This window comes from Ptychodera flava, unplaced genomic scaffold, assembly GCF_041260155.1.
Source record: "Ptychodera flava strain L36383 unplaced genomic scaffold, AS_Pfla_20210202 Scaffold_34__1_contigs__length_2629520_pilon, whole genome shotgun sequence".
Classification (NCBI taxonomy): domain Eukaryota; kingdom Metazoa; phylum Hemichordata; class Enteropneusta; family Ptychoderidae; genus Ptychodera; species Ptychodera flava.
In genome coordinates this window covers 1,667,309-1,693,063 of record NW_027248356.1, presented here as the reverse complement: position 1 = coordinate 1,693,063, position 25,755 = coordinate 1,667,309, and the positions used below count along the sequence as shown (strand labels likewise).

At 37.9% G+C, this 25,755-nt stretch overlaps 3 protein-coding genes and 1 long non-coding RNA gene across 4 annotated transcripts; all 4 read right to left on the bottom strand.

Annotated features, from left to right (window-relative positions):
- Window positions 1–542: 542 nt before the first annotated feature.
- On the bottom strand, window positions 543–1,534 carry LOC139127701 (uncharacterized). Its single transcript, XR_011551090.1, has 3 exons — window positions 1,436–1,534; window positions 991–1,089; window positions 543–642 (listed from the first exon to the last, which is right to left on the bottom strand). It is a non-coding gene; the product is annotated as an uncharacterized lncRNA (long non-coding RNA).
- Window positions 1,535–1,770: 236 nt separating this feature from the next.
- LOC139127648 (uncharacterized) lies at window positions 1,771–6,147 on the bottom strand. The gene is made up of 6 exons (XM_070693563.1): window positions 6,025–6,147; window positions 4,104–4,407; window positions 3,440–3,711; window positions 2,835–3,038; window positions 1,880–1,978; window positions 1,771–1,794 (listed from the first exon to the last, which is right to left on the bottom strand). The coding sequence occupies exons 2-6, from the start codon at window positions 4,381–4,383 to the stop codon at window positions 1,771–1,773; spliced, it is 879 nt and encodes a 292-aa protein (XP_070549664.1). The 5' UTR covers window positions 4,384–4,407; window positions 6,025–6,147.
- A 675-nt stretch (window positions 6,148–6,822) lies between these two features.
- On the bottom strand, window positions 6,823–17,066 carry LOC139127668 (dehydrogenase/reductase SDR family member 4-like). The gene is made up of 9 exons (XM_070693580.1): window positions 16,882–17,066; window positions 13,611–13,788; window positions 12,923–13,003; window positions 12,444–12,467; window positions 12,271–12,341; window positions 11,622–11,673; window positions 10,980–11,114; window positions 10,710–10,765; window positions 6,823–8,166 (listed from the first exon to the last, which is right to left on the bottom strand). Exons 1-9 carry the CDS (start codon window positions 17,040–17,042, stop codon window positions 8,040–8,042), a joined length of 885 nt encoding a protein of 294 aa, XP_070549681.1. The 5' UTR covers window positions 17,043–17,066; the 3' UTR covers window positions 6,823–8,039.
- Window positions 17,067–20,680: 3,614 nt separating this feature from the next.
- LOC139127671 (dehydrogenase/reductase SDR family member 4-like) lies at window positions 20,681–25,392 on the bottom strand. Its single transcript, XM_070693582.1, has 7 exons — window positions 25,321–25,392; window positions 24,418–24,441; window positions 23,750–23,820; window positions 22,880–22,931; window positions 22,591–22,725; window positions 22,159–22,214; window positions 20,681–21,640 (listed from the first exon to the last, which is right to left on the bottom strand). Exons 3-7 carry the CDS (start codon window positions 23,761–23,763, stop codon window positions 21,526–21,528), a joined length of 372 nt encoding a protein of 123 aa, XP_070549683.1. The 5' UTR covers window positions 23,764–23,820; window positions 24,418–24,441; window positions 25,321–25,392; the 3' UTR covers window positions 20,681–21,525.
- Window positions 25,393–25,755: the final 363 nt, after the last annotated feature.

Sequence of the window (25,755 nt, the reverse complement as noted above, 5' to 3'; positions counted from 1 at the left end):
ACAATGATGTCAATATGACCATGTCAAATATTCTAATTGCAAGAATATTTACCATTTAGTTATGTCTTGGCAAAGTTCCCTTTTGTGTTCTTTGAAATAACTTTTCACTTTACAAACATTCAATTTTGTAAACAAAGTTATACTAATATTGCTAGAGTATTCTAAAATCTAACCAGTTAAAAACTAATGACAAACACGATTTAAGATATGTACCTCATTTTGGGCGCTGTTCTTGATCTTTGCTGACCACAACATTACAGATAGACATTTGCAAGATCCCAACTCCGCAGCCATAAAGAAAGCTTGATTGCAGTCCTGTTAAAAATTAATTTTGTGATATATGATGCAGTCAACAATTCATGTTCATCTCTTGCAAATACATCAACTTTACCTTCTGTATTTCCCATTTTTACATTCCACAGATAAATGTATATTGAGTGCATGGTATTCAATCGAACGCTGCATTTTGACCCTATTCGCATGAAAACTAAGATGTCCAGGATTGTGTCGTAGTTCATTTAGAATCATATCTTTTCAAGTTACCTTAGCTTGGTTTTCTGTCACAGAGCTACTTTCCATCAAAATCCCAAGAACTTTTGAATGATCTCCTTTCACAGCTAGGCGAAGTAGCGCTTGATATTCCTACAAACAATAAATCGCGAAAGAATATTTTACATATTTAATGAAAGTCACTCTTGTGAAGTTAAAGTTTCATAAAATTTCGAACTTTTAATAAGGGAACTTAGGGGTATCATAGATACAACATAGATTCTTGCAATCTTCCTACAAATCTAACTTTTCATTGTCTCTTCCCTCATTTATATGGTTACGACGTAAAATTATGCTACGGCCTTAAAGCGGCGTTGAAGTTACGTAAAGCAATCAAATTAAAAGGTGTGTAATGTAGCCTAAATGACGTATCACCTCACACCACGTACAAAAAAACAAGAAGTCTGGTAAATGTTGTTTTGATAAACACAGTATGCTTACATTGTCTTTCACGATCTTCAATCCTTTCAACTTTAGAAGGATTTCGACGATTTCTGCATGGCCAGACTGAATCGCCACATGGAGGCACGTTTCACTCGACTGTTGAAGAAAATAGCATTGAATAATAAAGACACGAGCTTAGAGCTCTCTCTCTCTCTCTCTCTCTCTCTCTCTCTCTCTCTCTCTCTCTCTCTCTCTCTCTCTCTCTCTCTCTCTCTCTCTCTCTCTCTCTCTCTGCCATATTTCAAGTAATATAAAATAAAGATGCTCAACGTTGAATATTTCATGTCAATGTAGCTGGTATTATTACAAAATTTTCTACGATCTGTTGAGTGCCATAAAATGCCATGATATCTTTACATATTTATTGATAGTCACTTTAGTAAAGTTACAGTTTCATAAATGTTTGACTTTGGTACAATGACATATTGATTGATTGTCCTACCTCGTTCCTATGGACAACGTTTGCCTTGTGTTTCAGTAGGAATTCTACGCATTTACTATGACCGTTCTTTGAAGCGAGAATCAACGCGGTGTTTCTATCCTGGGTATAAAAATCACAGGGTACAACGGGAATTAAATAATAATTATTAGCATCAAAACGTTTAGGACCGTAACATTCGGTATATTATATTTCAGTATAGATCGGTGTAGTATATGAGAGCAGGCGATACTGGCAGCACTTTCGGAAGTATATCGAATAGATATCAAATAATGTCGAACAATTTCTTGCAATTCGAAGTCAAAGTATATGGGAAATGTAAATATAACTTTTAAGACCTACATGATAGACGAGAGATTTAGCTGAGAATGACAAAATCACAATTGAAAGACGTTTCAAGGATATATTATATCGCACAGAAAATATTACGCTCAACTGCATAATTACCTCATTAGAACAGTCGATACCTAAACCTGTCTTTAGAAGATGATCGAGGGAATGGACTTCGCCCTTCTCAGCCGCAGAGAGTAATGTACCTCGGAAATCCTGCAAAGACAAGATATTGTGTTGAAATATCTAAGCCACGTGCTTACAACACACATCTACGTGTGCGACTTGCTTACACGTAGCATAGACATCAGTGCACTATTTGGTATGTGTTACCGTTGCAATTTTTTCTCAACTTTCCCCGTCATATATGGTAGCCTCATGCATATCACACAGGCGTGTCACATGCTTATCACTGGGCTGTCTTGACATCAATGTAAACCTAGGTAATCAACACAGAACTTACCGAAATCAAAAAGTTACAATGTTATTGTAACTTTTGAAATTACTAAAGATTTAAGAAATTAAATAACATTCAATGTTGATTATAAAAATTACATCAATCCTTTCATTTCATTCAGAGAAAAGTTGTTCGCATCACCCGCATGATATGGGGACAAAAGGGAAATAAGAAAGAAGTCTTTCACTAAATGCACTTCTTTAAACAATGTAAAAATGAAATGTGTAATGTCTCAATGGAGACAAAAATTTAATTATACGCATTAGCAAACATATTTATTAATTTGTCTTATTTAAGTTGCTAAAATTGAAGAGTAAGAGTGAAGAAGAAGAATACAAAATACGTTTCATATCAAACATCAGGTACTTAAAGATCTCGATGTCTTATGCAAAATGAGAAACTTTCACACAAACAGTAAAACGAACCAAGTCTTTTTGATAAGAAATGAAACGAATTACTTTTTGGAAGAGCTGCTATATTAGAATAGCATATAAACGTTTTGGTATTGAAAGTTACTTGACATAAATGTACATTCATAACTCACAAAATGGATATAGTTAGCTGATAGTACTTGACGGTGAGATTTGGTAGAGTAAGAGAGGAATTTATGCATACCAAGAACTGACTACCAGTAAAGTCATCTTGATGTTCTGGTCTGTCATTGATAATCGATGAATCCTCTTGCGCATCAGTGATCTGCGATTGACACTCCAGACTGTCAAGAGCTTCTGACACGTCATCGGCGTGTCCATCGTCTTGTCTTTCATCGGTACCAACAGTATCACTCACTTTGTCGTCAGCACGTTGGTCGTTTGTCTGCTGAAGATAATATGATAGAAAAAAATTCATAAATTGCAAAACATGCTGGATAAAATAAGTGTAAAGCAGTTAAAGGAATACACATTTTTGGAAGAGGACAAGAGATACATTTCTAGCTTACATGCATGATAATTTGGATTCGCAACAAGTTGGATGAAATTATCCGTGAGGCTGAAGTCGCTGAAAAAAAAAATGGATGCAGTAAATGGGTTTCGGTAAATATAAAGGTCTAAGGAAATTTTCTTAAAAGTGCATAAGACAACTTTTAAATTTTACGGACTTGACGGAGAGCTTATTACATGACCATATTAACACAACGACGATACAACACCTTGCTATAATGTACTTCAACTCTTAGTGAACTCACTATGCATGGACATCAAGTACATGCAATTACTTACCAGTGGCTTAAACACACTGTCGCACTCTTTTGTGCCTCCATCTTGTAATAGCTCGTAATCAGAGTCGACTCCACTTTGGTCAGCCAGTTGATGACTGTCAGTGACCTCTCCTGACTGAGCTGGTTTATCGTCGGCAATAGTAGACCCTTCATCATGATTGAAAGCTGAATCAGCAACGGCTGCCACTGTCCCTACATCCTTTCCGAGACCACTGTCACTGGGATCATAACGTCGGCTACCATTGACACTGCCTTCAGTTTTATGAACGGTATCTGTATGAGCTAAATTAAATTTAATAGATAAAAATAAATAAATAAATAAATAAATAAAAATAAATAAATAAATAAGCTTAAATCACAGGATAAAAAAGTTAAAGATAAGTAAAAACTGCATTAATAGAGACACAGACAAACAACTTTCCAGACATTATGTATGCCTATATATGTATGTTTATGTTTCTTAGTCTGAGTGTGGCTGACTGACTGATGACTGATATGCCGTCTGTGACTCTACTCTGTAACATCATATTGTGTCAATTAGATTACATGTGACAATTTGCCAAATAATTCACATGAGTTAGCTATAACGGATTGGGTATGATTTCTATGGCAGAGAGGTTTTCGTTCAAGAGGAATATGCAGCATAAGCCAGTGTAAATACTTACATTCCTGCAACTTTTTTTCACACTTATCCACCAAAGCTATCAAAGGGCGCCTATTGATACTCTGCAAAAGCTCTCTCAGAAACTCAAGATTTGTTTCCGATATAATGCCACACTCTTCCAAACATTTGAAGATGTCATGGGGTGTTTGTAAAGTTTCAAGTTTACGCTTTGGAATTTGCCGATCACATAAGTTTCTTATCGTGTGTTCATCTTCAAGAGCTAAGTTGTCGTTCAGGTCCTTGTACAGCAGAGATAAAGGATGTAATCCTATGTCAGCCATTTACAGAAAGGAGAAGACAGAAACCTAGAATGAAAATAATATATGTCATCACATATAATTGTCACTGACTGAGATTATAAGCTATCCTATGCAAGAGATTGGGACAACCGTACTAATTAGTTATCAACGAATTCATTTTTAGTAAAGATCTGTGATGACACGGATCTAGTTTGCAAGTTTACAAATCTAAATCGCCCTTTCAGGATGCTGCCGTTCCTAAGGCACATCCTTATCGCTGACGTAGATGTCTTACTATGTCATATTTAATGCCTCTCAAATAATTGCACATGATACTGAGCGTCACCGAGCCTTTGTTTCGGGCGCCTTGTCAAGTTTCATTCAATTCAACAGTTCTCCCATGTGTTGAGGGACTGTGGTTCAGCAATGTTCTTGAACTCTGTATCTCTACGTCCAGTCTGCTCAACTGTCAGTCATTTCGTTCATTACACGCAGCCCCATTCAAATAGGTGGTTACCATCGGCCTGGCGGAACCACTTTCACTTTCGGTGCCCAAAGGATCTGTAAACACAATTTTGCAAACCAAACCTTTGCCCCGGAAGCAGACTGGGAGAGAGCCCTCCGCCCAATATGAGATAGAGTTGTTTTTGTTTACCAAGTTATCGAATCGGTGTTTTTTGCGTGGTTAATTTATTGTCCGTTGACACGTTTACCAATTTTAATGTGCACTTTATTTTTCTGCTATCATTCACAGTTTATTTCTGAAGATCGTTCAATTCTATTTCTTCTTAATTCGTTTATAATGAACATTGTTTAGGGCTCACATCCTGCCTAGCGGTATGAACTTACAAAATGGCCTTGTTGGCAAGCATTTCAAAATGAACTCCTCAAACATACAAAAAATTAACAATAAGACGTCCTATAGAAAATTTCTGCAATGAATTTTATTAATGAAAATAAATGCGCTGTTTACGTTGCTCATGGATAATTGTAGCGTGTGGAAAATAGGGCAATAGAACCGCCATTTATCGTCTCAGTGGTTTGCTCAGCTGTCTTTGAATAGTCTAGGGTGAGCCACTCAAAGGTCGGTACACAAATAATGACATCATGTCTATATACGTAGGTGACCTCATTCTTGGTACTGTCTTAGGGTACAATTGCGAGGTAAACAAAGAAAGAGTTTAATGCATGTTTACGGTTAGGTCAGGGAAGGGCAAACCGCTAATAAACAGAGAACAATATCTCCGGCCGCGGAACTGCTTTGATTCAAGACTATCAAAAGTCTGTAGTGTCTTTGTGCTGTTCAGCGCGCTTGTCATTCCATTAACAGAGTTGTGTAGCTCCGCCCTTATTATGTCAAAGTCCCGTAGATGTTTTGGTTCCTACGTGCGGCGGGCCAATTTAGTAAATCTGTTTGCAAAGTTTCATAGTCCGGAGAACTCATTTGTATTTTGTAGGAAAAATCGATGCCGTTAAGTGCACAGAAACTCCAAACTGATGATAATGGAATAATAACAAGACTGTTTATCGTGAATTTACACTATGACGCAGTTCAAAATCTAACTGTGGTGCGTCGCTATCAAGTAAACATGGCGACGACGCCGCCGTTCTCATTGCTTTGCCATATATCAACATAGAGACGTGTGTATTCTTAATAGAGTACTATACATACATACACCTTACCTTGATTCCGCATTAACTTTGGCGATGTATCTGGCAAACCGGCCAGTTATGTGCAGCATTTAACTCGCTTAGTTGACCATCTAACGGCAACTTAACAGTATACGAAACAGTGTCAAGGCTTTCGACTGCTAATATTGAGTATGACGTCAATCTAATTCCAGGTATACCCTTTCTGTGTAGTGCCAATCATCGACCAGAATCAAACGAACACCCTGTATGTGTCATCATACACGGAAATGAAATGCAATGCTATGATTCAGAATATCTGAAGTGGTAGGCTGACAATTCGTTCCATATTATGGATTCTGCAATGGACGACGATAAGCGAACCAAACGGGTATATTTTAGGTCAACTTGGTTGATCGTTACTGTGGAAGTTAATAATTAAAGGGACAAAGTCGGCCATTTTTCATAAATTTTGTTTTTATACGAGACATTATTTATATTGATTGACATGTTGATACTGAATAAATGGGTGACCATGCATATATTTGATCCCGATCCCGAATTTAGACACGATACATGAAACCAACACGAGAAAGAATAAACGGTCATGACCATTAATTCTATCTATTCTATAGTTTAATTTAATTTGTCTAAAACCGGGGCTGAATATATGCATTGTCACCCATTCATTTATCTTTCAACATGTCAAACAGTATAAATAGTGTCTCGTATCAAACAAAATTCAAGAAAAATGGCCGACTTTTTCCCATTAACTTGTCAAACGGTAGAAAAATTTACTACAATAACCATGCTAAACAGAAAAACCTATTAATATGACACAAGTGACAATCAGAAGTTTCCTCAAATTTATTTTTCTTTTAAAGGTTAATGCATAAGGTCGGCGCAAATACATTTTTAAAAATGTTATTTCCCATAAACACCAGTTGAACATATTCGATGTTAAACGATAACTATTTTTGATTCGCAAATAACACGACAAAGGCCTGGAAAATTCCCACTGTATACTTTTTCTCAGAGCTCAAACAATGAACCGTCACGTGGTTCTTCTTTATTTAAGATGGCTTTTCGTTGAAACAAATATTTAGTTGTTTCGTGATATAATCAATATAACAATTTTCTGCCAAAAATCCACCGTCTCTCACAAATACAACTCGCCCTGTCTTTTACCATTTTAAAAATTGCCATCGGTCTTACGCACAAGTCACTCGTCGGATATATGTGGACGAATAGGCAGAGGATCAAAACGTTAACGGCGGAAATATTTTCAAAGCATTGTTCGCAGGCAACTTTATTGAGATGCAGATGTTTAGCGAAGCAGCCATTGATATGATTGTAATACTGATAGAGTGAAACTACTGCAGCATATGTAAAAGACTACTCTACAAAGTGTAGGTACAGATTTTTACTTCTGAAAAATAAAAAACACCGTAAAAAGATCATTATTTCTCGAGTTTTGTCCAACCATTCCGTACTATGTACTCTATATTTAACATATGTTTATCCTTTTGAAAAGTATTTCCGGTGAAAGCTCCGTATGATATCATAAGTCAGTTGGAGGTCATAGGTCAAAAGGTTCAGTGCATCATTAAATACAAAATACCAGTAGACTTTTCAAGGCACTTTCCTGAAGAAGTCTGATATTCTTGGCATTTTGAATATTATTTTGTATGCTTTATCAAAGAAGCATTTTGTAGCTAATTTAAATGGTGTATAAAACTGTATCTTGTATGTCTATATTTCGTTAAATGAGGATACATGTATATAAGAATGTCCTTGTCTTAACTTATTCCCATTGTATCGAATATGAAGTATTGAATATCTGGGTAAATATTCGAATATTTTATCAAAGACACAGATATCGGCTAAAACACATGTTGTTCACGTCGGGAATGTTCCGAGTTTGGTCGATTTGATTCCGGCCTGCCAGTGGATTCATTCACCAACGCGTCACAGTGGCATCAATGTCCACTATCGTAACGATGGTTTCATCCATGGAATGGCGATTCATAGATATCGACATCATTCCGCTATAGGTTAGGTAGTCGCTCTTACGCCCTCAGGCTCAGGCCGGAATCCATACCTGTCGCCATGACGATGGTTGCCCCGGTGATAGAGGATGCGTCGTCCGAGCAGAGAAATGATACTGTCCCCGCACATTCCTGTGATTCGCCAAATCTGCGTTTAAAGTAAAAATTCGTTTTACAGCTTACTGTGATTTACGCATGAAAATGACGAGGAACACTTTTAGCTTCTAAGGGAGCGTTCAGTTACTACGACAGGAGGTGGGCCTGCAAATTCTTCTTGTGCATCAGTCCAAATGAATGACTCTCTCCCATAGCCCCTCCCCCCAATTGTTGATCCCCCTTTTTAAGATGCATGGAAAATTCATGACATTCATATTGCTTGAGTAAGTATTGATCCAAAAACGGTAAGATCTCTTATGCACTGTATGCTGTGTCTTGGAAGCTTTCAAAAGTTGTTCATCACTTGTGCTGCTGTCAGTTTCATAGATTACATCATCATCGTCTTGCCCGGCTAAAACCTCTGATATGTCACTGCACCGTAATGCTACCTGACGGAAACTTTACTATACAGTCCATACACATATTTATATATTTCTTCCTTATTGCTAATAAACATTAATAACAAAGTCGTTTTCATTTATATTCCAGCCTTTGTGTTTATTTACTAAGATAAATTTTGTATATCTTTCCTCAAAACTGGTCAGATGTCAACAACACAAAGGGAACCATTCAATGTATGCCAGGTTTCAGTTTAACATAAGCTTGCACCTGATCATAGCCTTGCCTCAGCCAAAGGCTGATGGGAAATGTTCATTTGCCCTCAGCGAGCTCAATTTAGAGGAAGACAAGCAAAGAGTTGCCGAGGAAAGATGTTCGTGTGACAGTTAATACAAGTATACTTTTATTCAGTCGATAGTGAAACGATTTGAGAGAATGAAATCGTACAGAGAATAATTTTTATTGCCCGGAATATTTTTGTACACTGTACTGCTTTTTGACGGGATGAAAATCGAAGTCAGCCCCTCTGTGTTTTTTGAAAAATACAAGACCCCTTTGCAGTTTTCAAATTTAAGGTGATCCCCCGGCCGGGATTTTGCCAGCCTACCCCGGCCTCAATAACTGAACAATACTGTGGCAGTCTCTGCAGCACCTCAGACCTACTGGCAAAATGACTTGGACTCTGAACTCTGCTCGTTGGGAACCGCGATGCGTCAACAGAATCAGGCAGAAATCAAACGGGTACCGCTAGAGGGCGTCAACAGACACGTTAAATTGCTTGATTCGCGTTGTGTTGTCCGGCCCCGTTCTAGTCAATGAACTACATAATATTGATTGGTTAAATTTTAATACAGGCGTAATACCATGGAGGAAGCATAGGAACTTAAGGGAAAATGTGAAAAGGCAAATAAAACAATATTTTCCCAACCATTTACCCAAAACACAGCTGGTTACAACTTGTCATGCAAAAATTTCAGAATGGTTTTCACACGATGTGGCAATTTCAACTGTAAGTCAGATTTTGTGAAATGCGAGAATTTGATGTCTGGTTCAGCACATATTGTATAACTTGTCGAATTTGTCAAAGTTTCGTCGGAACGATCGTATTTGAGGTAAAAAATGGCATTTTTTCTCGTCAGTACCGAAATTCTATGGCACTGTGAGATGTCACATGGTGCATGCGGCGATGGGATGACGCGATTGGAACTTAGCTGGACTCTCTGCGTGACCCACATATCCAAGTTTGGAAGTGTGGAAATCCGACGACAATAGTTGAAAAGAAGACGAGAGCAGTTACAGTAGCTGAGTATCAGAATTACATCGTTTCCGTTGGTTAACCTTGACACACTGACGCACGATAAGAGAGAGAGAGAGAGAGAGAGAGAGAGAGAGAGAGAGAGAGAGAGAGAGGGGGGGGGGAGGAGCTAACCCATGAACGTAAAGAGCTTCCTTTGTTTGGCGTGTTGTAAATATCGATTACCCATAAGTATGACCTTTTTATCATTAATGAAACTGACAAAGATGATCCTTATGACAGCAATATGTTTGAGTTCTTCTGTGACGGACGAGGTCAGAGATTAGCTAACTCTCAGTAGTAATTTTAAAGTTTAGCGGCTACTGTACAGATATAAGAGCACTTTCATCGCAGCTGTACCAGTTCTAAGAATACTAAAATCGCTCCTTGGCAACCACAGTCTGCGAGTTGGCTCATCATCTATGCGGTACAAACATTTTAAGCTCTTAATTTGCGATGAAAACAAAATCAACCACAGATACCTCAGGTAGTTCGCGCCTCGAAAACGGAAGACTAAACTTTTTTTTCTCAAAACAAAAATGAACTTTCAAACGTTCGGTTCGTTTAAAATATGGAATAAAAACTTGAAAATCAAGGGTCACTGTGCAAAATTTTGTACAAGAAAAACAAATTACCAAATTTTACTGACTCTTAAAATTCAAAATGGCCGCCATGCATGGAGCAAGTAAAATTCCCGACTTTCACAAAACTATGGCGATAAAACTTAAGCTCTATAAGCTCCAAATGATGAGGCCCCCACCCCAAGTGATAAGTCAAACGAAAATTTGAGAAGTTTGAGAGTCCGAATAACTGTCCTTAAGCCGCATTCTACCTTATACGGTAAAAAATCGTGCGGTTTTCCAAGTAAGATTAATGTACACCTTATGTACACTTTTACTCACAGTCTTGGTTGAGCCATTCCTGTCTTCTTGTGTGTGAGAAAATCATTTTCAGTCATCTGGAAAGGTCAAAAGAAAAAAAAATGCTGCTGATAAGTGTTTTAAAAGATAGATCACAGGTTCAGATTTCAGGCGTATCGATTTTGTTCGTTGTCGATCATCCATTTGATAAATTGGAAATGATAAATGAAATCCATTTTAATTTCATATTAACGGGATCAGAATAACAAATTGTCTCTGTGGGGAAAAGTGACTTGAAGAATGATTACTTACGATATTCCCGCATTCAGTTTTGACGAGTTCAGCGGCGACGCAGTTGATACGTACATTCCTCTCGGAGCATTGACGGACAAGTGTCTTCGTCAGGCCAACCAGTGATGTCTTTGATACACCATACGTTTCCAGTTGCTGAAAGAATATAATGACAAGTGGTTTCCATGAGTTGCTTTGACGATTCTTCATGAGAAGAAGTACGTATCTTAAAGTTTGTTCATGTTGAAAGTAGATTCCCTTTTATATCGTTTGTGAGCGCCGCAGTATGGTGCTGCTGAATTATCAATTAACGAGAAAACAACTTAAAGCGATCAAACAAACACAAGTGAGGTAGTCTGGTCCCACTGCCCCACTTCTATCGCTGCCTTCGCAACTCTATGTTCAGGAATATTTTCGTGAGCAGCGGAGCCAGCGGCGGTAGAAATAGGACAGGGGACCAGATGCAAGGTAAACTGCTGCAACCGTGCTGTGTGTGTAAATCTATTCGATTGTACTGACTCAGAATCTTTCTCCGTCACTGTGTCTCTCAACACGTTAACACTTCGTTTTGAAAAGACCCCGAGGAAATATCTCCACCATCATTAGTGAACAAACCAGTTTTTATGACAATAAAATGTTTCGAAGGAAGGAATCGGTACTTACCTGGAAAGGGACCAGTGCTGAATTCGATGTTATGAACACAATCGAACCTCCTCTGTGAATAGAACAACCAAATTCACAATATAACTCTAATTCCTCATTTATCATTGGTATTTCCTTGGTAGCATCAGGTATTCTCAGAGTGAAGTAACATTACAGTATGCACACGATACTCAAGTTAATATTTCCCGTCTTGTCTCGTATTTCAATTCAGTTATCAGTTCAAATACTTTACTGTCCAAAAATACATGTGGAACTTTGCTTTCAGGCTTATCAAATTCATATTAAAATATTACAAATGGCAAGAGCGTTCGATAAAAAGGGGCGCTGTTATGCGGTAAAAAGGTTCAAACCAGACACGCTATAGCAACATAGACACAAAACATTGAAATGCTTGTACACTCTGAGAAGCAACAAAAAACTTACTGGAAGTTTGAAGCAACTACATCTAGTTTGAGTGTAAACTTGAAATTGCTAATAGAAGAAATTACTTTTTGAAGATGTTTTTCTTTGCACAAGCGATTCGATAACGCCTTCTAGCTTCTGGAAGTAACCATGAACAGGATGATCATGTTTCCTTTCTTTCTTTAAGATGTCTTTTATGCATGCACTGAAAGCATTGAGGGCGCTGTTTATCAGATGTTTTACTCACCGCATTGGTTCCATGTATGGCAGCGTTTCTTTCATCAGGAACGATGACCACTGTAAATTGGTGTTGAAAAGCTGTCAATGAGAAGTACAAATGTCCCGGTCAGTCTTAATTCCGGACAGATCTGACATTTATTTCGAAAACACAAGGGTAAAAATATTTTAAAAATGAATTACCTTGTCCGATCTTGACTCTGACATCTGAGAAAGAGGAAATATGAAACAAACAACCAGGTTACGATAGACAGCACGATAACAATATTTCACGTTTGCAATGTGGACGTTGTCAATGTGCCACATTACATTGCAAAAAGGCCATACAGAAAGGAACGTTCAACCGTGTTTTGTTTTGTTTGGTTTTGTTTGATTTTAAGGCAGTCAAAGATACTTCTTGTCTCCTTATTTAATTTCATTTCGGATCAAAAGCTTTCGTATGTCGTCTGGTGGTACATATCGGTCGTCTGGTGGTACATAAAGGTCGTCTGGTGGTACATATAAGTCATACAATGTATGTCATGAAAATACCGTATCAAAACAACCACCGAAATCTGAGTCAGTCAAGAATGAACAACAATAATATACTTCATCTGTCCTTGACCAAATTTATCGGACATGATAAGGATTCAATACAAAGGCGGCGATAAAGAAAGACATACCTCAACGTGGGTGGCGTCATATTGTGGATTCAATGCAGTGTTGGCAACCAATATATCTATGCGCCCATGCTTTTCAGCCGTCTGTTTAAAAAGTAATGACGATTTTACAGTCTTACTTTTATCAATTCATTTAAAAATATCCATGTTCTTTAACTAAATTACTAGGCTATTTACGCACACATATTTCATTTAAAAATATCCATGTTCTTTAACTAAATTACTAGGCTATTTACGCACACATATTTCAAACAGTCATACAAACAATTTTGCATAAATAAATGGTTGACATGATACGAAGCAAATAGTGTGCCCCGTATATCAGCGCCCTCTACGCCTACACGATGACTTTCGCTTGCCTTTCGCCCTGCTGCAACTAAGCTTCATTACATGTGATCAATGTTTTTGAAAATCTCCTGGCAGCATTACGTCGGAATCAAGTAAGTGAAATAACAACATGTAAATGTGATTTTTTTATCAAGGTATTTCTTTTCGTCGCAAATGCTATGTTACAAAATACCAAACCGCTTTGTAGCTGGCTGCATGCCCACCGTTAAGAATGTTAAACTACCGTCAACAAACTGATGTTACGTTATACTCAGTCTATTTATCGGAATACTGCTTAAAAAGGATCAATTGGCACACTTTGCCCGAAGTATAAGGCACGCAAAGTACAGATTTTAATTCTTACCTGTTTCAGTAAATTGCTCCTGTCATCTGAATTTCCCACGTGACACGTCATGCCAGATACATCCAGGTTTTCAGCTGTCAACGATGCCAACGCTTTATCCACGTGATCTTGACGTCGACTACTTATGATCACGTGGGCGCCATCTTCGGCCAATCGCTTCGCAATACTGTATCCTATCCTACAAAATATGAATCAGAAAATTAATCTTATCCGATTATTTTGCAAGTAGGATGAGTTTTTGCCTTTTCGACGGTTATATTTCAAGATAAAGTGATATGTCTCTCACAAGTAAAGGGTGTCAACTTTTTCTCGGACTTAGCTCCGAGAAAGTTTAAATCATTTTCTGTGTGTGACAGTAGGGGAAGAAAACGTAGAAGCGTCGAGAAAATCTCTGAGATGCAGAAGAACCCAACTGTATAGACTTGAAGATAAGGTGACGACACTCTTTTGTGTTACTCGATAAGGATAGAAGTGAAATTTCAACATGAATGCACATAATCTAGCGTATTCTCCTTAAACGTGAGCTTGGCTATAACTCTTGATATTTTCATCATTTTTTGGAAACAAAATTCGCCTTTTCTTTCCCCAGTGGCATTTTCGAACACAAAATGTCACCCTTGAAAATACAGTACAGTATGTACACTCCGCAAAGTCAGTGTTGGGAAATAGATTATTATAGTTATTTTGTGAGTAACAACATTATGTATATACACAGGGGATAGACAAGTTGAATACCAGGTATTTCAACAATTTTTGGGTCGGAACAGAAAACTACCTTATACAGACAGGAACACATCGAAATTGCAGCTAATTGTCCTTTAAGTCTTCAGTTACAGTACACAAAATATTGGCATTGCCTGATATGTGTTGTATGCACCTCAAAAATGATAAACTTAAAGTTTTGCTCAAACCTCCTTTAATGAAATTTTCAACCATTCTCTTACCAAATCACCAATAAAAATCAGGGGTCACCGTGCAAAGTTTGGAACTGGCGAAACAAATTACTCAACATTTTGCGATATTTGAATTTCAAAATGGCCGCCATCCCTGTGTTAACCCTAATGGATAAAAATCAAATTTTGGATTTTCGAAAAGCTAAGACGCTGAAAGTTTTTCTCTCTCCAAGGGCTTTAAAATGAGACCCACAAGTGATAGATCAGAAAAAAATTGTGGAAACTTTAGAGTCCGAATATCTGTCCCCGAGGCGCGTTCTACCTTAATCGCAAAAAATGGGTATTGCATATCATTTGCATAACTTCTTTTAATTTTTCTGCTTCGTCACCGTGACGCAGGGCATTGCGGTTTAGACATCCAGTCAAACAAATCATTAGGAGATAAAACACACAACAACAAAAAAAACAAACATACAAAACGAGTAAAGTTGATAGAAGTGATCAGAGACTGCGCCAACAGTCTGTAACTAGTACACGGTAATGTTATAGATACTACAAGCCTTATCAAACTACTCCACACTAATGATGGCGCTATCTTTAATTCATTAGGTTATCACTCTTCGATTTGATTGGTTTAGCACAGAATTATGCAAAGTCATGGCTTAAGTACACTGACCTTATTCGACAATTCTCTCCATGGCACGATGGCTATGTCATGGATTGTACTTTCCAGAAATTAAACCAAATATCACGTGCAAGTTATATTTTATTTCTGTACAAAGGTATTTAGCAGAAATTCAGAAAACGATTTTCGGTCGGACAGATTACAGATTGTTTTCGGTTCTTGGCATTTGGCAAAAAGTGATAATTTGATGACATTTTTTCCCTTTTTTACCAACCTTTCTGGATTAAGACTTTCAGCAAACGCTATTTTTCAAAGATTAATCCTTTTCAACGTAAACTTATCGTGGTTATAAAGAGAAAGTAAACTTTACAAAGACGTTCTTTCAATTAAGTTAATCTCAGAGATCACTGCAGACAGTGTGTTAAGTACTTGTTTTTGACAAACTATATTGAGAGATGCGCATACGAATGAGAGAAATGTGGCATGAAAGTCTTCAAGTATGGGAAGTTGCATCGTTCTTGGCCAATCAAGAAATTGTTCGTTCGAGGAAAGATTGGAAGACGTTCAGTCTTCATGAAAGAGAAAGACATTGTCGCGCAGGTATGCACACAGTGCGAATGTAATCACATACAGATAAAGACACAAAGTCATGCAGAACAGACACACAGCTATGCACACAGAAAGACAAACACACATGTGTGCACACGTAGAGAACGAAACAGGTATGCACATACGGAGACAGACACAGCTATGCATACCCCACAGAGAAAGGGACACACAAAGGTATGCACACAGACAGACACAAGGGTATGCACACAGAGAGCAGACACACAGCTATGCATCCAGAGACAAAGGTATGCACACGCAGGTATGCACACAGAGACAGGCATGTAGGTACGCATAAGGAGATACAAACAAATCGGGGACGGGAAGATAGATGAAACAATCGAATACTATGATAGACGGATGTGAGTCGTTTTAACGCGTTTTAAAAGTTTCTCAGCGTACTTGCAATTTTTAATTTGTTCTCAACAGTTATGTTTCCAATGTCAATTACAGTTTCTCGGTCTGCTTCCCAAAGGGTGTTGAGATACACACTATTAAGCTTGTCAACTCGGCATGTGTAATGTGTAGACTGCATCTTTGTTGTTCAAAAGTGAATTCTGGTTCAGACTGGAATTCAAACGTAAAGATTAATGGTGCATTTTACACGTACGGACGATATAAAGATGTTTAAATATGTTTCGGGAGAATAAGAACAAGGCACTGTAATTGACATTTAGAACAAAATTACTGAAAACATTCGTCAAAAGTTACAGATACTTGCTCTCTAAGCGTGACAAGATCTTCAGAAATCTGCATTTGCAACGTTTTCGCCTTCTGTAGCGCCCATTTCAGCAAAAAAGGCCGCCTTATTTTTTTACTATGTCATGCATGTTTAATAATGCTCAAATGAAAGTTGCATGATTAACCATTTGAGCGTCAATCATTGTTGCCTGCATAAAATATACGACAGTCATTTTTTCAGACTTTTGACAAAGTTTAGAAAAAAAACTGTAGCCAATGAAATGCAATGTCTATTTGGTCCAAAATTATCAAAACAATTACAGAAAAGTTCATAAAATTGGTAAAGTGTTTGCAATAATGTTTTTTTGGAAAATTACCTCCCAAAGGGTCAAACAAACGTCAACATTCTTCATAAAAATCACAAATTGACCTGAAACATGAATTGAACCTTGAAGCAGAGCCTTACCCACGCGAAGAAGCTGTAACTATGGCAACCTTCCGATCCAATGGTTTTTCAGCAACAGCATCCACGGCGTATGATGACGTCATTTTCGTCAGGGCAGATTGGTGAAATCTGCTTCGATTTCTGCAAAGAGAAATCCAGAATCTGCCGAACCGTGACGTCATTTTCTTCACAATGTTAGGCGCGTCGAAGTGGCTCTGCTCTACACTAGCAACAAACTTATATTGGCCATGTCACGTGATACAATGTACCCACGCCGTCAAGCCTGTTAGAAACTTTAAATTGATGGCAGCAATCAACCTTGTCGACGATATCTCAATCAGATCAGACCCTCGGATTCGTAATCGCTGGTCCGGTCATCAGGATATGCCACCTGACCCAGTTGCGAAGCAATGCAGCAATTCGGGTAAATATCGCGTGAGTTAAGTCACGCGCCAAGAGATGCAACCTCTGAAATTTGGTGTAACGATCAAATGTTAATTGGCAAACTTACAAAAACAATTAGCAAAGTGCTGCTGCACTACATCTGCTCATTAAGAGATATGAAGACAATGGAAATGATTTTTAATCATCTTCTCGGTCAACATACCATGATGATAAACGCGTAAACGGTTCGTTTTAAGTGAGTTGCTTATGCCAGATCTACAGGAAAATAATATTAAAACTTCTAGAGGCAACTGCAAATTTAGGCCAGTGCTTCGTATACCACACGAGAGAGAGAGAGAGAGAGAGAGAGAGAGAGAGAGAGAGAGAGAGAGAGAGAGAGAGAGAGAGAGAGAGAGAGAGAGAGAGAGAGAGAGAGAGAGAGAGAGAGAGAGAGAGACAGAGAGACAGACAGACAGACAGACAGACAGACACACAGACACACAGACACACAAAAAAGAGAGAGACTCGTTTTTGAACCTATTTGTCATTCATAATTTTGTATTCATACAAAACTCAAATTTTTTGCAATTCAGTGATGAAAATTTGGCAATATTACAAGAAAATGCAAGACTTAAACATGCAATTTTGACTATGAAGGGCACTACATTCTCGGTACATGTCTTTAGGCTGGCTTGTTCTCTAACTGTTTTAAGATTCTGTGCTATCTCCATGGTAACCGGTTTGGCGCAGCCTCGTACCTTCCTCGGTATCAAGGTTTGGCGCCTGAACACTTCGGTCTCTGTGTGAAAGTTCATTAATGCTACGGTCGATATTAATCGACGCCCCCACTCTTCAACACCGGATCCTGTTTGCTGTTGTTAATCAGTGCAAGGGTGTACCTGGGCTGATTGTGAGCTGTCTGTGAACTCACCGAGCGATTAGCGTTATCACACACAGGTCGATTCACTAGCGCCGTTCGGTTGGCACCCAATGATAATTCTTTGTGCAATGGGGAATGAAGTCTGCAGAGTTATATCCGCAATGTCAAACTTACAAGTATCGATAAACTAACTAAACAGTGACTTTCTTGTCTATCCTCATCTTTCTGGGATTGAAACACATGCGTGCGCAAGCATTTTTATAAAACTCAACCCTTCTATGACATCATACGATATTCATTGAAGGGGGAATCGTAGAACAGCATGTGTTTTGTAAACCACAGTAGTTTATGGATTGAGTCGTTCAGGGGTTGGATTAAGACTAAAAGGATGTCTTTTTTTGCCCAGTATCGAAAATCGATGTCCTATACCTTTTAAATTCGCGCTGTCGCCTGATGTCGTTAGGGCGATATCGCTACCGCCAGTGCATTCACATTTATACCTGTACAGGACCATAAACACTTGAAACAGGTACAGAGGAACACGTCACTGCTGACATATCAGGGGCGGCCATTCAGTCAATTGTAGGAAATTGTCGTCACCAGAGGTGTTTTTCTGAAAAAATTTATGCTGTTGTTATTTTTTTGAAACAAATTATTCAATTTTGAATGGAAAGGGGACAGCTGTTCATACATTCTTCCCGCCAACACTTCTAAATTCACCTTATTATTCCAAAGCAGTGAATTTCCACGAAAGTCGGCCCTCCATCCCCTGAAATGGCAACCACTTACGAACAACTTTTTTCACAGAGCGCTCTGTTGACTGCCCCTGACGTATCTTAGAGTGATAAACACAGCCTCTATTTCAGCGTCATTGACAAAAATATTTATCGAGAAAATTACACGATTTCGTATCTTTAAAACATGCCTATCTTGGCTCTCAATTGTTTAAGATATGCTATACTATTGTTGACAAACGAATTCTTGCATGGAATAGAATTCTGTTTCCATTCCTAACGTTGATATTAAAGGGACATACGCTGTAACTTGTGGCAAGATTTTCAATATTCTGCTTCTCTATATCAACCATGGATGTGTCTTAATTTAATCCGTTTGTCATACTGAAATATCGAGTATTCATTTAGTCAACACAGGTTGTCTGTGTGATGTGATAATTGTTTATTGTTTACAAATGAATTCTAGTCCGGAATTGAATACAATTTTCAACAATGACAATGTAGATTATACTCATATAGGTTGTGTTGATATGCTAAATACTTGGCATTAAATTACAGTTTAGGGATTCAATGCAGAAAGTGTAGGGAAACCACAAAACAAAAGTTCTGAAAAAATAGCCAAAAGATACAGCTTATGGTTAAATGGGCTGCATTGACGATTGAAAACAGGTCATGTTGATACAACTTCGTGAGTAGGATTTTTATTTATAGAACACAAAGTAAATACGTGACACTAATACTGGGATCTTTTCTGATTTACCGCTTGTTTGGGCAATTGAAAGCTAGATAGATGACTTTTCACCGTCGCAGTTTTTGCGAAATTCGAGCATGAGTTTACACAGGCCATTTTAAATTTGAAATACAGGTTAGTGTTAGGTAATTTGTTTCTCCAGTGCTGTAAACACGATTGGAACTAATTTGGGAGAATTGGGTGAATTGGTGCCTTATGGCGTAATGTTGCAATATTACAAATTGCTCATACAAACAAGTAAATTTACAGATGAAACCGACATTATTTCACTATCCAATTATCCCAAATTAGTTCCAATCGTGTTTGTACCAAAATTTGTATGGTGACCCCTATTTATAATTCTTGGTTTTGTAAGAGAATAGTTGAAAGTTTTACTTCAGAAAGGTTGAGAAAATGTTTATGTCTTTCACTTTCAGGGCGCATATTACCTCATGAGTATGATGTAATATGTAAATTATTAGCATTGCCGACTCAATGCACGGTATGCAATATGCTATGTTGTCGATGATTATAGTAGAATCCTTGTCCGAATGTGAATAAGTTGTCAACGATAATATTCGCCCCTGGCCTGAAGACGTGTTTGTAGGCAGAAAATTGTGTCAGCTTGCGTTGTTTTCAACTTATTGTGTTGATAAGCTAAGGATTATGCATTTCGACACAACATGGGGAGAAAAACAAATAGGATTAATCGATATTTTGCAAAATAGACTGTGGCAAATACATCAAACGTCAGAATGATGCATAGGAACCTTGAAAGGCTCGGTACTCCAATACTCGGATGTAATCACAGTCATCTGGGCTCGCCCGGGAATACTCTGAACAGTCAAATGATTTGATAATAGAACTCTACTACATTGTTACAAACGCTACGAGTTTCTACACAATGGTGATGGAAGGCCTTGCTAAAAGAGAATGAATGATACCAATCAGGAAAATAGGGTCAATCGTTCTTCATGTACTGTGACATCATCAAGATAAAAAAGTTATGATTTAATAAAAACACTGACGCACACACATTATGTTAACGCTTACTTTATTCAAAAAGAACAAATGCTACTATAACGACCTCTTCAGACATTTCTAATGTCTAATTTCATTACAATAGAAAAGAATTGCGATATTTTTTATGTCGGGTACAGATATTTACATACGAGGCTGAAATTTCCTATGCTGCTTGACATTTTTAGAAAATGTAGGATATGGATGATATTGTTATTTACATATTTTTGTGTTCCGACTGTTTGATCTGTTATCATGCAAGTCGATGACACACATGAATATTTTGTATGGTTTGACAGGACGTACATTTCAGACGTTACAAATTCTTCTTGTTCTCTGCACACTTCAATGCAGAAGTCACCATCAATCGTCACGAGATACTCGGGCTTTCGGATATTTACCGTTCTTCGCTAGACCGCTAGTTGCAGGGGATAGTTTTAGAATAAAAGAAGTTTTCAATGTATCGTTTCCGTGAAATTCGAAAATTTAATTTTCAGAGTAGAGTTGTGGCAGAAATTTGCGATCGTTTTAAATTTAAAAAAAAATCGATCAAGTTTGTTTCTCCCGTACGAACATTTGCTTTTAACAAGACTGGTTTTTAATTCATGTTTACGGGGTAGAATGTTTAAAACATTCTGGTGGAAGGTTATAGCAAAAATTGATGACTTTTGGTCCTGAGGGGCGTATTACTATATAAGGCTTCCATAAAAGACATGACAGTCGATATCCTATTGAGTTCCAGTTGCAAAAAGTATGTAAGAACTTGAACTTGATGTACGCAAGTGTAAGACGTATGTCACTCGCATACCAGACATGGTAACTGTCAAAATTGTGCAAATATCTCATGACAAAAATCCATGAAAACGCGTCTCTGTTAAGTTGTTGTACGGCCCCTGCCTCAAAAATGGTATCTTCCATCACAGTCTGGAGTCCATACCCCCTGCAACGACGATAGTTTCACCGGTGATGAACGACGCGTCATCAGAACACAGAAAAGCTGCAGCGCCTGCACACTCTTGCGGCTTGCCAAACCTGAAACAGAGTAAAAATAAAAACCTTAGAATAAAATTATAACATTTTACGTTGAGTGTCATGGTTTGGTTGAGTTTGCCACACCTTCATGTGATCAAAGGGGAGATAACTTTACAGTCATTGTGGTAATTGTAACTTTAGACTATTTTAGTTGTGTACCTCAAGTGGGATTTTGTTCCACTCTCCAGGGCATGTTGAAAAGCCTAACATTGAGTTTGTCAACGCTATGTTTATATATTTGAGGCGCACTACGAATGTAAGTTTGAATCAGGACTTCATTTTTCAAAGATAACAATGCAGTCTACACATGTACAGGCTTAGTTGACAATCTGTATACAGTATATTTTAACATACTTTGGGAATAGAACAGGGAAGCATCGTTGACATTGACAACAAAATAGGAGGGGAAAATCGTCGAAAGTAACACGTGCTACAAACCTGTGTTCCTGATCGAAGTTCTAGATAAAGGTTCCTCATTTAATCAAGCATTGTTAAGGTTTTGAGATACTGCAACTTACCTGTTCATCGGTATTCTGCTAAGACCAAGATTATGCAAATAATCGTTGTTTATGATCTATGATGAGAGAGATGCAAATTACAAGTAAATAAATAAATAAATAATTAAATAAATAAATAAATAAATAAATAAATAGAAATACCGTGTGCCTCTTACGAATAACGGAAACTTATACCCCAATCACGAGAAGGGAGTTCTGCTCCCAGGAAAAATGACCTAATTTGCAGTTTAATTCGACGATACTGCTGAGCTGTCTTGCGTTTTGGTTGATCTACATCGTGCGTGGGCGAAATATTTCTGTGAACTACGGTTGTCCATGCTCGTTCGTCGCTCTGCATTCACTTTATCAAATTTCCTATGGCAAGAGTTCAGTATATTGAAAAAAGGCAAATAACATGGTAGCAAACTGTTATAATGTTGTAAATAAACTCACTTTCTCAGCGAATTTTGTTTTGAAAAGTCCAGGAGCGAGGCAGTTTACTCGTATATTCTTCTCTGTCAGTTGTGGGACCAGTGCCTTGGTTAAGCCCTGCACTGCCAACTTGGAAACACAGTATGCAGCGAATAACTAAAAAACGAAAACAAAACGTGGTATAATTACTTCGATGAAATAGCTAAACAGGTTACTTTTATATCGTAGTTTTTCCAACCAAAAACTTTATGTATTTTTTTCTGTTTTCAATCATTTCTTTCTGAGGTAAAATATGTAAAATACATCTTACCGGAAAAGGTGCGAATGCAGCGTTGGTGGACACATACAATATCGAACCACCCCTGTACAAAGAGAAACAGCGATTTTGAGATTTATTTATTGTGCCTTTGTCACGCCCCAAGCAGCATCCTTTAAAAACTTTCTCGGAGGCTGTTTTGTCACATTATATATTGTGTCGATGCGAAATGTAAACGAATAGCGAAATGAGCTGTTTCTGCAGGACGCTACAGGCGCCAAGCTAGGCTCGGCCTCTTGAAGCCAGCTGAGGTATTTGCATACTGTAGATCACGGACGACTGACGTCAATTATCCTAATTGGTATGGTCGCGCCTCGAAATAGAAAGATTTAGACTTTTGCTCAGATTTCAACAAGTAAATTTTCAACCATTCTCTTTCAAGATCAACAATAACAATTGGGAGTCAGCGTGCAAACTTGGTACAAGAGAAACCAAGTAGCCAAGATTTACTAATATTTGAAATTCAACGTGGCAAACATCCCTGTGTTACCCCAATGGAAAATACAAAATTCCAGATTGCCACAACACCAAGCCGCTGAAAACCTTATTTACTCCGCAAGCTAAAAGTTGAGCTCCCACAAGTGGTTGGCCAAACTGGTATTTTAAAAGTTTGACAGTCTGAATATCCGTCCACGTCATTCTACCTTAAATCATAAAATAATATGTGCAAGTCAAGGCTCGTGTATTTCTGCAAATATTACATCTGAATTATGCCTCAGCTTTCTGTTTGCATTACTCCTCGGCCACCTTAAAGTGTCTATATGTGATCCACCATAAGAATCTGTAGGCTATTATAGACTTATACTGTGTGCTCACTGTTTCATTTCGCATTTTACATCCGGGCACTCTGATCACGTCACTTACCCTCTGGCCTCCATGTAAGGTACTGTTTCCTTCGTGAGGAAAAACGTGCTGTGGACATTTATATGGAAAATCTGAAGAAAAAAAAGACAGAGAAAAAAAACTTTCCACTCAGGCTAACAATTTTTTTATTTCAACTCGATGTTAACAGTCAAACAGATTCCTGTACCGATGAATTTGGCGTTGATAGGGAAACAGCTAACCGTTTTTTACAGCTTATGGGGGGGGGGGGGGCCTCATTTTAAAGCTCTTGGAGAAAGAAAACTTTCACCGTCTTAGTTTTCCGAAACTTCAAAAAAAATTATTTTTTCCTCATAGAGTTGACACAGGTATGGCGGCCATTTTGAATTTCAATATCACAAAACGTTGGGTAATTTGTTTCGCTAGAATAGTTCCAAACTTTGCACGGTGACCCCCGATTTTTATTGTTGATTTGGTAAGAGAATGGCCGAACGTTTCATTCAGGAAAATTTGAACAAAAGTTGAAGTATTTCACTTTTGAGGGGCATACTACGTTAATAGCCTAGACAGTATGAGTTGTTAACGAAGACTTATCGTGGGATTTATTTGTATTGACGATTCATTTACAGGGAATGAGTGCACAGCGCATGCTCCCGTCACAGCAGTTAGACATACAATATCGGAGTGATTTTGGTGAAATTTCATCTTACCTTTTCCCATTGTGACTCCGTCGTCTGCAAAGTAAAGATGAAAGTTGCAGTCAAAAGTGAAGAACTTCTCTAACATTTATGATAACTGTGTCAACTGTTACGAGTTGCAATTTATGTGATTAACATCAATGACGTAATGTTATATTGTTCTGGCCATGTTATATGTGATGTTATGTTAAGTCATATTCAAGTAGTCTTGTTCTAGTGCTGTAGAAGCTGTATTCGAATGCAGTCTTATGCTGTGGAACACCATGACATATAAAACCTCTACCGTGCAAAGCATTGAGAAAAAAAAGGAGAAAGCCACAACTATCTTTTACCAGTACAATCTGTTGTTAACGCTATTGCAACTAATTTGGGAAAATTGGATTTTCATATTTTGCAAATTACTCAAAAGTGTTTGGTGCCCTATAGCTGAATGTTGCAATATTGCAAATTACTCATAAAAAACAAGTGTGTAACTTAAAAAGAAAAGCAGTTGAGATAACATTTGTAGATGCAATCGACATTAATTCACCATCCAATTATCCCAGATTAGTTCCAATCGAGTTCAATAATGTTAAAAACAGATGAGCTTACATTTGCAGATTAAACCGACGTTACTTCACCGGTGCATTCAATTATCCTAAATTAGTTCAAACCCTGTTAATTGTTGTTTATCACATTGACGTATCGTTCACGTGATTTTTCGTAGATGTATATGGCATGTAACAATAATGATATTCTCAGGGTTTAGAATTTTGCATATCAGGGTGTTTGATGTATTCTATAATGCAGTGGTCAGGTATACTCTCGATAGATGGTATGGAGAATGCAAATACTGGAAATTTTAAGTCATTTTGGTGGATAAAGGGATACAGACGTTGTAAAAATTATTGATGTAGTCAATCAAGGCGTACATACGTCAAGTAAATGTCCGAAGTGTGGGTTTACAGCAGCATTTTGAACCAAAATATCGATACCCCCATGTCGGTCTGCCGTCTGGAGAGAGAGAGAGAGAGAGAGAGAGAGAGAGAGAGAGAGAGAGAGAGAGAGAGAGAGAGAGAGAGAGAGAGAGGAGAGAGAGAGAGAGAGAGACAGAGACAGAGAGACAGAGAGAGAGAGAGAGAGAGAGAGAGATGCTGACAAATATGGCTCACACGAATAAGTTGTCGGTCAAAACCTAGGACAAAGTAATTATGGTTATAAAGGTCTCAAGAAATATGCTGATAATGTTAATTTGTATTATCACATGTCGATTGCTACGATCATTTCAAATGCAAGGAAATGACCAAAACGTAATTTAAATCTCGCCAGGGTTTGCTACTAAACATTTTGGATGCAGCTCGGGTTCATATG

What these genes read in the sequence shown, in the direction of transcription:
- LOC139127648 (XM_070693563.1), bottom strand. Translation starts at nt 4,383, where the DNA reads ATGGCTGACATAGGATTACATCCTTTATCTCTGCTGTACAAGGACCTG. An exon ending in ACAGTGTGTTTAAGCCACTG is followed by an intron (nt 3,039 to 3,439) that starts GTAAGTAATTGC and finishes TATTATCTTCAG; the next exon opens with CAGACAAACGACCAACGTGC. An exon ending in TTACTGGTAGTCAGTTCTTG is followed by an intron (nt 1,979 to 2,834) that starts GTATGCATAAAT and finishes TTGTCTTTGCAG; the next exon opens with GATTTCCGAGGTACATTACT.
- LOC139127668 (XM_070693580.1), bottom strand. Translation starts at nt 17,042, where the DNA reads ATGACGTCACGGTTCGGCAGATTCTGGATTTCTCTTTGCAGAAATCGA. An exon ending in GGAGCAATTTACTGAAACAG is followed by an intron (nt 13,004 to 13,610) that starts GTAAGAATTAAA and finishes CTTTTTAAACAG; the next exon opens with ACGGCTGAAAAGCATGGGCG. An exon ending in CAGAGTCAAGATCGGACAAG is followed by an intron (nt 12,342 to 12,443) that starts GTAATTCATTTT and finishes TCTCATTGACAG; the next exon opens with CTTTTCAACACCAATTTACA.
- LOC139127671 (XM_070693582.1), bottom strand. An exon ending in CTGCATTCGCACCTTTTCCG is followed by an intron (nt 22,726 to 22,879) that starts GTAAGATGTATT and finishes TTCGTTTTTTAG; the next exon opens with TTATTCGCTGCATACTGTGT. An exon ending in AAACAAAATTCGCTGAGAAA is followed by an intron (nt 22,215 to 22,590) that starts GTGAGTTTATTT and finishes CTCTCATCATAG; the next exon opens with ATCATAAACAACGATTATTT.